This window comes from Puma concolor, chromosome A2 (assembly GCF_028749965.1).
Source record: "Puma concolor isolate L17-30 chromosome A2, mPumCon1.1.hap2, whole genome shotgun sequence".
NCBI lineage: Eukaryota > Metazoa > Chordata > Mammalia > Carnivora > Felidae > Puma > Puma concolor.
In genome coordinates this window covers 162,006,351-162,018,966 of record NC_141668.1, presented here as the reverse complement: position 1 = coordinate 162,018,966, position 12,616 = coordinate 162,006,351, and the positions used below count along the sequence as shown (strand labels likewise).

Below are 12,616 nucleotides of genomic sequence, written 5' to 3'. Positions count from 1 at the left end.
CGGAAGTGAGGGAGGTCTTGGGCGCTCCCCTAACCTCGCACCGCCCCACGCAAACAGGAGAGATGGCGTGGGAGGAAGTGCTCTCCTGTCGGGGAGGACACCGCAGAGCCTGGCTCTGCCACTTCTCGGCTGATGGGCCAGAGCCTCTCACGGCATGGCCTGGGGGTCGGTGGCACCGACGTCCCGTGGTGGCTGCTTAAGAAGGCAGATTCTGCCCCCCCACCCCCAGGCCTGCTGTATCAGGATGTCGGGGGTGATGCCAGGAGCCTCGGACCTGTGTGCCCACCAATGGTTCCAACACGTGCTCAGTTCGGACAGCCACAGCTTTAGCCTCCTCGGGCCTCAGGTTCCGACCTGTGAGATCGGCACTGACAGCCCAGGAATGTACTTCGAGGACTCGGTGCGCTAGAGAATGTTCCTGAAGGAAGCACTGAGCGCGGTGCCCTGTGTGGGGAGGGTCAGCTCCCCGTGGGGTCGCACTGTCACACGTCCTTGCCCATCCTGTGCCGTGTGAGGACCCAGGGGGTTTAGATCCCCGGCTGACGACCTGGCCCAGTAACAGACCACCTCCGTGGCCCCAGATCCTTCTCCGAGGAGCCGCCGCTCCCGCCTCAAGGCACCGCTGAGGGGCTGCGACAAGGGCAAGCGGTATGTGGCGAGGCGGCGGGTGCGGAGTCCCACCACCGGTGGGATTACCGAAGCAGCCAGACTCTGCGGGACAGAGCGGGCTCCGCGTGGCCGACGCCTGCCGGGGCAGCCACCTACTCAGACGCCGGGCTCCGCCAGGCCTCGCCAGGGGCTGGAGGGAGGCGTGGATGCACGGAGTGACCCACGGGCCCGATGTGGGGACTGTGGCTCGTGGGTCAGGAGAAAACCGGTGCACGAGGGCGGCAGTGCCTTTCAGAGACCTGTCCTTCCAGCATCGGGTGGGAGGCCCGAGGGGGATGGCAGCTAGGCCCCCGGGGTTTTTTGGGGTGAGTTGAGTCTCACTCGGGGGAAAGTATTACATGTGTTCCTCTAGCACCATCTGCTTTCACAGCTAATTTTAGTCCTTCCCGGGCCCGGGAGGGAGGCCGGGGGTGGAGGCTGGCTCAGATGGGTCTGGGGGTGGGAGCGGCCCCTCCCGGCCCAGCTGGGGCTGTGGGGCAGGACCCGGACGGGCAGAGAACGTGGGAGCAGAGGTCAGGGGAGCAGAGGGTGCCAGCTGGCCGGAGCGGTGCCAAGGCCCTGGGGCCTGGCTGAGTAAGGCCCCCTCCACCTTTGTGGCTTTCTGGAGTATTGGGCTCCAGGAGGGGACCCTGGGGCACAAAGTGTGCCAACAGTGCTCTCCAGACAGCGCTGAGGGGGGTGCCGGCTGGAGGCAGGCCCCCGGGCTAGGGACAAGGCCAGCGGGCCCCTGCTTTCTGCCTCTCCCCTTGCCCTGCCCTTGCCCCCGCCTAGGCCTGCCACGGGGACCATAATTGAGTAATTGGTGAAGATGGGCGGGCGGGCTCGGGGCACTAATTGTCGCATGTGCAGGATCCTGGGGCCGGCATAGGGCCGAGCCGGGTAATTAGTTGTTTTTAAATAAACGTCAGCGGGCATGCTTTAATTAAGCCTTCTTCCCAGTGAGGGCCTCCGAGATGTAATCACAGAGAAAGCCACACACGCAAGACAGAGGAGTAGCGGCTCACCAGGAAGGCCCGTCCCGGTCCCAGGAGGCCACAGCCCGCGTCCCAGGTTCTAGGACCTCCGGCTTCCCCGGGCTTTGGGGGTGAGGGGCTGGTCCAGGGAGCCCTCCGTGGTGCCAGGGGGGTGCAATTACCAAGTCCTCCTCCGGCTTCGTTCCGCCAAGGTCTGGAGCGAGGTGGGGACTGCGGTGCTTTACCAAGTGGCTGGGAGGTCCTGCACCTTGTCATCTGCCCGCCCAGCTGCATTCCGGAGGCTGGCCCCTCCCCAGCCCCAGCGGCACCTACCTTGGGTGGCCGAGGTGACCAGGACGGCGGTGATGCAGAGACTCCACAGCACAGCGGCCAGGCGGGCCATGGCGGCGGCCAGGGGCGGGTCCGGGGCTCTCAGTGTCCTGTGCGGGGGGCCTTGCCCCGCATCAGCAGGTGGGCACCACGGCCTGGCCCACCAGCCTGGGGAGAAGAGGGAGAGTGAGGCGGGAGCGAGGCCCCAGCAGACGCAGGAGGAGGTGCGTTTGGGCTGGTCCCCTCTCCTTGCCGGTGGCCGAGGCCTTCCACCCCAGAGTCCCCAGACGGGCCGGTCAAGGGACCTCTCTCGAGCCAGCTGTGTCTGACTGAAGCCGCACCCTTGGGCCAGAGGCTGACCGGCCCCCCGGAACCTCTGGCTTACACTGCTAACTCCACTGCCCACCCTCACCCCCACCCCCGGCAGCCAGACCCGCCCATCTGGGCACCTTGAACCAAAGGGAACCTCCTGGACGAACCTCCCGTGGTCTGACAGTGCCCCTCAGGTAGCAAGGGCGGCTCACTGGGATGTCACGGGGGATAAAGACCTTCTGGAAGCTTCTTCTCCATCCCCAACCCCCAACCCTGCCCTCTTGTCTCCCCCACCTAGCTTCCCCACCCGGCACAGCATGGGGGCAGGGGCCGGGTACCCAGGCATCCTGGCCTTGACTTGCTTCACTAGCCTCCCAGTCTTGGGCAGGAGTCCAGGCCCCGCCCCCAGCCCTTGCTTCCTGTCTCTCCCGCTCTGGTAGCTAATTAGAATCCATCCAGCTGGCTGGCGCCACAGATCGGGACCAGGGACAACCGAGTCCCCTTTTTCCCCTCTGGGGGACCCTCGAGGTTAGTTGGAGACAGGCGGTGGGGTGGGAGGGGGGAGGTAGGGAGGGGTGTGCAGCCCCCTGGGGAGCCAGGGAGGGGGGAGCTGGCATCGTGTGCCCTTCCCTGCAATCCTCCCACCCATCTGCCCGTCCCTGGGCACAGGGCTTGGTTCTGACCCACTCCTTCCCCTCTCGGCTGCTCCTCCCTCTTGCCACCTCGGTCTCCCCTGGATGCTCTCAGAGCTACAAACCCAGATCTCTACTCTTGGCCCTTTGCTCTATCTACACCATGGTTCTCAAGGGCGGCCCTGGCCCAGGGGCGCCAGCCTGGCCAGGAACTTCTAGAAACACTCATTCTCGGGGGAGGGCCAGCACCCCATGTTTTAACTGGTTCTCCAGTGTGTGAACACCCACTCAGTCTTCTCCCACACTGTCATCCCCAATCTGTCCCACACTTTCAATGCCATCGACCAACTGATACCTACCACGGCTCTCATTTTCGGTTTGGAATCTCTCAACAGAGCCCCAACTACTGTCTCTCCCCCCACCAAGTGAAAGCCTATCCACCAGCCCAGTTAGCTCCCTGACCCCATTTCTGCTCAGGCCACTCCCGCCTCCAGCTCTTCCCTGAGCACACCACGCCCTGCCCCAGGGCCTTTGCGCTTGTCAGTTCCTCCACATGTATCTTAGACTGCCCACCAGTTACCCACAAGGCTGCTCCCTCTCACCTCCTTTAGGCTTTTGTTCAAATGTAACTATTTACTTCCTGTATGGTAGAGCTCCTGCACAGACACGGGACACTGGGTTGTTTTGCTCAGCCCTAGCCCCTGCTTCTGGAACAGGCCTGGCACACAGCGATGAGCATTTGTTGCATCTCAGACCCCAAACTTCGGAATCCACCTCGATTCCTCACCCCTCCCCAGCCGTCCCCTTCATAAGCTCCATCGGCAAGTCCCTAGAACTCTGCCTCCAAAGCACCTCACCAACCTGCCCACTTGTGGCCCCCGGTGCCACCGTCCGGGACCAAGCCGCCATCCGCCTCCACGCCTGCCCTCCACTCAGGGCTAAGGGATCCCTGAATGACGTGATCTGCCTATCAACCCTCCCCTCCGCTCTCCACTGGGGCTGGCGTTCCTCAGCAGGGCCTAGAGGCCACTGTCGATCTGGCGTCACCCTGCTCTGCAACCCGCCCCCTCCAGTTCCTAGAATGCTCTGGCTCCCGCCCCCCACTCTCTGCCTGGAATGCTCTCCCCGGTTCCCCATACACCTGCTATGGCTTTTGTCGGCTCAGAGCTCAACTCCGAGGCCACGCGGGCAGAACAACCCACCCCGACCTCCCCAAGCGTTCCTGGTGCTCCCACTTGCCATCCTTCTGCCCTGTTTTTGACCTACAGCTTTCGACCACACCCGAATTACCTTTTTACGCTGGCAGGTCTGCTGTCAACCTTCCCTACTAGACCAGAAGCTCCTTGAGGGCACAGGTTCTCGAGAATTATAAAGGTCAGGGCGGCGCGCTCACGGGCAGGACGGCCCCTTCTGGGCCTCAGACTCCTCTCGCGAAATGGGCAGTAATTTCACAGCACAGCCCTCCATACCTGCGCCCTCCCTATCCCCAGCCTTCAGGAAGTCTCCCCTCTACTGCCTCACCCCACAACCCCGACCGGACAGGGCCTGCACTTTGGGTTCATTTCACAGGATTTTATTTTATTAAAAAAAGTTTTTTTTTAATCTTTATTTTTGAGAGAGAGAGAGAGAGAGAGAGAGAGAGAGAGCGTGTGAGTGGGGGAGGAACAGAGAGAGAGGGAGACACAGAATCCAAAGCAGGCTCCAGGCTCTGGGTTGTCAGCACAGAGCCCAACGCGGGGCTCGAACCCACAAACTGTGAGATCCTGACCTGAGCTGAAGTTGGACACTTAACCAACAGAGCCACCCAAGCACCCCCTCACAGTGTTTTATGTTACATTGTGGGCAGCAGGGGCTTCCTCATTACTTCCCCCCCCCCCCCCCCATCTCCTAGCCATGAGCAGGCTCAGGAGAAACTCTGACCCCAGTGGACACTTCCCTCCCTGGCTCTCCCTGAGGGACTTAAACTAGTTAGCAGCTGGTTAATACTGGAAAGGCTGCTGGACACCAGGCTCCAGGGGGGTGGGGGGGCAGCCAACCCACCTAGGTCTGGATCCAACTCTGCCATTCACGAGTGGTGTGAACCTGAGCCGGCTGCCCCTCCCCCACCCCGGTTTCATCTGAGGGGTTCTGGTCAGGACAACAGTCTACGCATGGGACAGGCCAGCCTGGGACCCATCAAAGGGTGCAGCACAGCAGTATCAGAACACAGGGGGCATGCATCTGAGCGAGGTGGCTCCCACCCCCAAGGGCTGCACCCAGGACCCAGGCGCTGGAACCCCAGGTGGGATCCCCAGGCCTCTCCCCCATCCACACTCCTTGGGGGACTCAACTAGCCTCCCCCAAGACTGCCACACTGGAGCGCCAGCCCTGCTTCTCTCCTCACCGTCTACACCTCCCTCGGGTCTCCCAGCCTGACCAGACCAAAACAACCCCACCCCCCATATTAGTCCATGGTCCCACCATCCCCCCGGGTCCCTGGGCTGAAACCCAGGGAGTCAAAATCCTTGGTTCCTCTTTCCTTCGCCCTGACATCCAGTTCAGGAGTTAGGACACCCCAGCAGCCGCTCTCCGGACAGCCCTGGCCTCCCCCTAGCAGCCTCCAACCCCTCTGGCTCCCACACTCTGGGCTCCCCACCGGCAGCCAGAGGGGCCTTTAAAAAATTACGGTGTAACAGACATGTAACATAAAATGTGTCATTTTAACCGCTTTTACGTGTATAATTCAATGGCGTTAATTACATTCTCAGTGCTGTGCCACGATCACCACCATGGTCTATTTCCAAAACCCTGTCATCACCCCAAACAGACTCTGTCCTCGTTAGGGGTCACTGCTAGCCCCCGCCCCTGGCGACGACCAATCTACCTTCTGCCTCTACGACTGACTCCTCTGGGGACCTCATCTGAGAGGAATCGCACAGGATGTATCCCCCTGTGGCTAACTTGTGTCACTCAGCATGGTGTCCCTCAGGCTCATCCACACTGTAGCCTGTGTCAGCCCCTCATCCCTCTTTGGGGCTGAATAATATTCCATTACGAGGATGGACCACATCTTGTCTGGGGATGCCTGGGTTGTTTCCAGAGAGGGGTCTCTTTTTTAAAAATGTTTATTTTTGAGAGAGAGAGAAAGAGCACCAACAGGGGAGGGGCAGAGAGAGAGAGAGAGAGAGAGAGAGAGAGAGAGAGAGAGAGAGAGAGGGAGGGAGGGAGGGAGGGAGGGAGGGAGGGAGGGAGGATCCAAACAGGCTCTGTGCGGACAACAGGGAGGCTGACGCAGGGCTTGAACTCACGAAACAGTGAGATCACGACTGGAGCCAAACCGACTGAGCCTCTATGAGTCCCAGAGAGGGGTCCTTTTCCTTTTACAGACATCTTGTCACTCTTGACAATGTCTCCTGCTCCACGATCCCTGAGACAACGCAGAATCCCACCAGGTGGCCTCGGCCTGTGTCCCTTAGATCGCAGTTCAGATGTGCCCTCCTCGGAGAGGCAGGTGGGCCTCCAGTCCGTTCGGTCTGCGTGCACTTGGTGCCTGCCCCCCCCCCCCGCCCGGCCATCCCATAAGGTCCTCTGGGTGAGACAGGAAACCGCCCAGGGCAGCCGCGTTGGCAGGAGGAGTTCATGCGCGTGAGACAACTCGGGGCCGTGGCTGGCACACAGTGACTGAGGAGCGTCCCCTGCAGCAGCTGTCACTACCGTCGCCACTGACCGCATCACTGCCTCGAGACCTCGCTTGTCTACTCGTGGGTTTCCTTCACAACCCCAGGAAAGTGCAAGCTCCCCAGGCCACCTCCGGCACGGAGATACACAGTAGGTCCTCACGCAGATGCTTACCCAACGAATGCCAGGGGACAGAGGTGGGGGCTTGTGACCTGGGGGCCTGGGCACCATTGCCTGAGGGCCACACAGAGCGTTCCCTTCAGGCTGCCCCCCACTCCCTGAAGGCCGCTCCCCAGAAAGCCCAGGCACTCCCAGAACGGGCCCCAGCTCAGGGCTGGAGTAGGAGGAGCCGGGCACTGTGACTACTGTCCCCTGCCCTCCCTTCCTGGCCCGTGTGCCCACCCGGCCTGGGCAGCTTGGCCTGCCACCCGGCGCCCACCTAAGCGGGGAGGCAAGGCCAGACGTGGGGAGGGGGGAGCCATGTCCCAGGAGGCCTGAGCCTAAACATCCCTGGGGCCTTCGGACGGGGGTGTTATGAACTGCCCGCCCCCCACCAGCAAGAAAAAGGTATGTTGGAATCCTATCCCCCAGCACCTCAGAATGGGACCTGACTTGGTCTTTTAAAAGGTAATCAAGTTGGGGTGCCTGGTGGCACAGCCGGTTAAGCGTCTGACTTGGGCTCAGGTCATGATCTCATACTCTGTGAGTTCGAGCCCTGCATTGGGCTCTGTGCTGATGGCTCAGAGCCTGGAACCTGCTTTGGATTCTGTGTCTCCCTCTCTTTCTTTCTCTCTCTCTCTCTCTCAAAAATAAATATAGGGGCGCCTGGGTGGCTCAGTTGGTTGAGCGGCCGACTCCGGCTCAGGTCACGATCTCGCAGTCCATGAGTTCGAGCCCCGCGTCGGGCTCTGTGCTGACAGCTCAGAGCCTGGAGCCTGTTTCAGATTCTGTGTCTCCCTCTCTCTCTGACCCTCCCCCGTTCATGCTCTGTCTGTCTCTGTCTCAAAAATAAATAAACGTTAAAACGTTAAAAAAAATGAAAAAAAAAATAAATAAGTAAATAAATAATGGGTAATCAAGTTAAAATGAGGTCGTTAGGGTGAGCCTTCACCCAGCATGGCTGGTGTCTTTATGGAAAAGGGGATATTGAGACGTACATGCAGACGCGTGGCATACAGCAGGGGAGGACAGAGGCAGGGATCGGGATGATCGCCAAGGCGTGCCCGAGAACCCCCAGAAGCCACGGGAGAGGCATGGGACAGACGCTCCCTCAGAGCCTCCACAAGGAACCCACCGAGCCCATACTTTGACCTTGGACGTCTGGCCTCCGGCACTTGGATAATAAGTTTCCGTGGTGAAAGCCTGCCAGTCTGGGGTACTCGGTCGGTTGGGGTACTCGGTCGGTCACGGCATCTCTAGCAGACGCACCCCCGGGGGGTCAGGACACATGGGGGCGGGTGGGGGACAGAGACGGGGGCAGGGCTGAGTCGCACAGCCTCAGAGAGCCTGGCACAAACTCTGGGACCGCCAGTCCCAGACCCTCCTGTGACACCAGGGACAGCAGCTGACACCTCTGTGCCCCATCCCAGGCACCGTATACACACGGCCCGTTTGGTCCTTTTGAGAGCTTAGTACACGGGGAGGGCGGGTGGGGGAGGCACGCACCCACATGGTACAGATGGGGAAAGTGAGGTCCCAGGGGCACCCCACTGCTCAAGGGACGCTGAACCCAGGCAGGCTGGCCCCCGAAGTTCGGCTGGGGAGACTGTGGTGGCCGGGACAGCCCCCTTCTCCGGGACCCACCGCTTCTGTGTGACGGCACCCCCAGAGCTGGGCACACCCAGACGTGCTGCACCCACGGGGCCAGATGAGCCTGCACCTGCGTCTGTCCCCACCTCAAGCCTCCGCAGACTTGGGTGACCCTACTTCAATGCGTGGGACACAGGGCTTGCTGCCCTCACGCCACAAGGTGGACCAGACCCCAGGCATGTCCAACCCCCAGGTCATGTGGGCAGTGCACCGGTCCCACACCTGCCTGTTTGCTCCTGAGCCCCGCGTCAGGGTTGAGTCGAGGGGGAGGGGCGCGGCGGGGGTCCTGAGAGTGGGTGACACGGCCCAGGCTCTGTCCTCGGGTGCCCTGAAACGGGGCAGGGGAGGGTGACAGGAGGAGAACCAGCTTCTGGAGAAGAGGGGGCGCCTCTAGTCTGCCCTAGAGTGCAGTTGCCATGGCAACCCTCTCCTCGAGTAGGTGGGAGTCTGAATGCCTGGGGGGACACCAAGCAGGGAGGTGAGGAGCTCAGGGCCCCTCGTGGCCCTGCCCCTCCACAGGAATCTCCTGCCTCTCGCCCCAAACCCAGCAGCCTGAGAGCCCAGCTCCACAGACCTGCCTCCTCCAGGAAGCCCTCAGGCCTGGCAGCGTAAAGCAGCAGCAGGCCCCCAGGGGAAGGTACAAGGGCCAGGCTCCAGGGTCTGAATCTGGTGTGGCCTCAGGCTCAGCTCTTTGCCCCTGAGAGCCCATTTCCCGTCTCAACTCAGGACTAACAGCTCTACCTCGCAGAGGTGGCGCGACGACCCAGACAGCGCCGAGCACACAGCCCTCCCCTGGGCAGGACGCTGCGGGCTCAGAGAGGGCAGGGTCCTCCCGAAGCCTCCCACCCCGGCCCCGTATCTCACCATCTCCCCAGAGGGCAGCCCAGGCCTCCGGGGTGCTCATCCCGGACCCGTCTCCTCTTCTCACCCCACTTCCAACCCCAGCAGCTCCCGCGGCCCCTCCTGCAGAATCTGCTCTCTTCCCACTCCTCGGCCCTCACTGGTCCAGCCCCACCACCTGTCCCCTGGGCAGCCCTGCCTCGGCCTCTCAGGTCTCGGGCCATCGCTGCCCGCAGCCTGTTCCTCCCACAGTGACCAGAGGGTGCCCGTGAGCACCTGAGTCGGGCACACTCCTCTGCTCAGAACCCTCTAGGACTCCCACCTCGCTGGGAACAAAAGCCCATGTCCTTCCCTGGGGCCCACAAGGCCCTGCACGCTCTATCCCACCCCTGCCCTCACCTCCTTCCGCTCTCCTTGCTCGCTCAGCCCCCCATTTCCTGGAGGAGAACATCAGGCGTGGTCCCACCTCAGGACCTTTGCACGGGTTGTTCCCTCTCCCCCAGATGCCTGCACGGCTTCTACCTGGCCTAGAGGTCTTTGTTTCACTGCTGCCTGCTCAGGGAGGCCCCGCTGGCCCCAGCGCTCCCACCTCCTATTCCGGCTTTTCTCTCCACAGCAACCATCACCAGCATGCCAGCCGCGCATTTGATTGATCTGCTTATTATTTTTCTCCCACTAGATGTCAGTGCCACAGGGTGGGCTCTGTCTGTCTTGTCAGTTTTAAAAGGTCACTCTGGGGGCACCTGCGTGGCTCAGTCGGTTGGGCGTCTGACTTCAGCTCAGGTCATGATCTCATAGTCTGTGGGGTCAAGCCCCGCGTCGGGCTCTGTGCTGACGGCTCAGAGCCTGGAACCTGCTTCAGATTCTGTGTCTCCCTCTCTCTCTGCCCCTCCCCTGCTCATGCTCTGTCTCTGTCTCAAAAATGAGTAAGAACATTAAAAAAGTAACTAAATAACTAAATAAAAGGTCACTCTGGTTGCCCAGTGGCCTGGACCACAGAGGGGTGGGGGCCATTCGAAGAAGCCCTTGCCCCCAGGGCCTCCTCCCCGGTCTCCCCCATCTATCTGCCATTCCCACCCCATCCACTCTCCACCCAGCCCAAGGGATCTTTGCAAAATAAAAACCCAATCATATCCCTCCCAGCCTACAACCCTCCATATTGTCTCAGGTGGCCTAGCATGGCATCTCAGGCTCCGGTCTCCTGCCACCTTCTCACTCCCTTCTCTGCTCCAGCCTCCCAAAGTGCCCCCCACACCTCTCCCCTCTCCCCCCACCCCATACACACAGCACCTGCCCCACTCTTCGTTCAAAAGGACGGCCTGCGTCGGTCCGTAGCCCCGCTCACAGCACACTGGGCCTCCACGCTTTGCTTCCCTGACTGGACTTGGGCTCTGCTGTTGAATGTCTGTCTTTCCCACCAGCTGGGGACTCCTCAGGGAAAGTGCCACCGCGGGTCATTCTGGCTCTCTGTTGCATGCCCAGCCCTGGGCAAGAACGAGTACTTAATTTGTTTAATGAACAAAGACAAAAACAGGCCCAGAGAAGAGGTTATGCATCCAGCGGACAGTCACCTAGTTCCCACTGGGTCACAAGTACTTTGGAGGGAAACAGGCCTGAAGGGGAGGGAGAGTGTGGGGGTGTATCTGTGGGGACAAGTGTAAATGGGGTGCTGAGGGAACCCCTCTCCCGGAAGGAGACATTTTAACAGAAGTGTCAAGGACGTGAGCCACCCAGGGACCTGGGGAAAGATCTCGGGCCGAGAGAACCGCACGTGCAAAGGCTCGGGGGTAGGAATCTGCCGGCGTGTGGCTGCGGCCCAGCAGGGCTAGTAGGTGTGAGTCAAGGGGTAGGACACAGGCTTTTTCTCCAAGTGAGGTGGGAGCCAAGGAAGGTTCTGAGCAGAGCAGGGACATGGCCTGACTCGGAAGTTCACAGACTCCCTTCTGTTGCCAAGGGAGATTAGACTGCGGGGGGGGGGGGGGGGTTGCTGAGAGCAGTGGGGGCTCCCCATCCCCACCCCCTTCTTTTCTCCCTGTCCACTCAGCCACCAAAGCCAGGAACCTGGAGTTTACCCCGCGCTTCCTTTCCTCCACCCGCCTACCAGTCACCCGCAAAACCCTGTCAACTCTGGTCTCAAACCCTCCGCACCAGCCCTGATGTCTCAAGGCCCCTTCCGGAGCCTGCACTTTGAGAGCCCGCAGTAGCCTCCTGTTCCTGCTGGCTTCCCGGCCTCTCTTCTTACCCTCTGTAGTTCTCTCCCACGCAGGAACCGGAAAGAACTCATGCTGAGTATTCCCATCCTGTCCGGCGGCGGGCCTTGACCCCTCCGTAGGCCTTCCCAGCCCCATGGCACAAACTCAATCCCTCTGCCCCCAAGACCGGCCTCCAGCCTCCTCTCTACACACCTGGCCAGAAAACATCTTACCTTTTCCCCGTGGAGCCACCACCTTCTTTCTGACCTCAGGGCAGGCCTCTCCTCACACGCTCTCTCTCCCCTCCACTGTATCCCTCCTTCCCCCTCCAGGCTGCAGCTGGGAGGCTCCCTCCCCCAGGAAGCCTTCCCTGACTGATAGGCTCATCAGGTGCCTCCTCCAGGCTCCTTACCATGGGAGGCTGGTACCGTGGTGGCCTGTGGTCTCCTTCCACCTCATGGTGTTCCCTGCCCAAACCAGAGCCTCGCACTCGGGGCATGACAGAACACAGCTGAAAACGGTCAGAGGAGCCAAGGCCCAAGGCGCAGGGTAGAAGGCCGCAGGAGTCTCTGGGCCTCCAGATGCTGGCAGTGAAGGGGCAGGGGTGGGGCGGTACAGAGACCAGAGCGAGGGGGAGATGATGCCTAGCGGGGCAAGAGGGAAGAGTCCCAGGGTCCTAGGTTCAAATCCCAGCTCTGCCCACGTCAGGCTCTGTGTTCTTCCTCGGAATTCTGCCTCTCCCCCACGGAAATGGGATGGAAGCCTCCCGCAGTGGCTACGGGGCTTAGGAGTAATATATGACGATCGCACGTATCCTCTGTAGGGCACCTCTGTACCAGGCACTCATCTAGGTGCTGGACAGACATCTGTGGAGAAGCCAGACACAAAGAGCACTAAAGGAGTCCGTCCCATGATGTACCAGTATCGTGGAGGAACAGGGGCTCTGGGGTGTGTGTGTGTGTGTGTGTGTGTGTGTGTGTGTGTGTGGCAGAAGGCGGGGGGGGGGGGGTGGGTAGTATGTACAACTTATAATAGAGTGATGTAGAAAGCCCAGACACTGCAGTAAAGCCCCACAAAGGTTCAGGGAGGAGCCGTACAGGTGTCCAAGGAAAAGAGTTCCTGTCAGGGAGCACAGCCTGTGCAAAGGTCCTGGGGCTGGCCAGTGCTTGTTTGAGGACAAGTGACGAAGCCATTGTGACCAGTGGAGGGAGCATGGGGGAGT

The 12,616-nt window shown here is 60.9% G+C and overlaps 1 protein-coding gene across 3 annotated transcripts in view; it reads right to left on the bottom strand.

The window, feature by feature from the left end:
- Positions 1–12,616, bottom strand: part of ADGRL1 (adhesion G protein-coupled receptor L1) — a 44,562-nt gene that overhangs the window by 26,055 nt on the left and 5,891 nt on the right. For 2 of the 3 annotated variants that reach the window (XM_086698874.1, XM_086698873.1), the window contains one exon: positions 1,956–2,120. In XM_086698874.1, the coding sequence (XP_086555000.1) occupies positions 1,956–2,025 (70 nt within the window). In that variant the 5' untranslated portion in view covers positions 2,026–2,120. Of the gene's footprint in view, positions 1–1,955; positions 2,121–12,616 lie in introns of those variants that run through there. The other variant, XM_086698875.1, reaches the window with a different exon arrangement.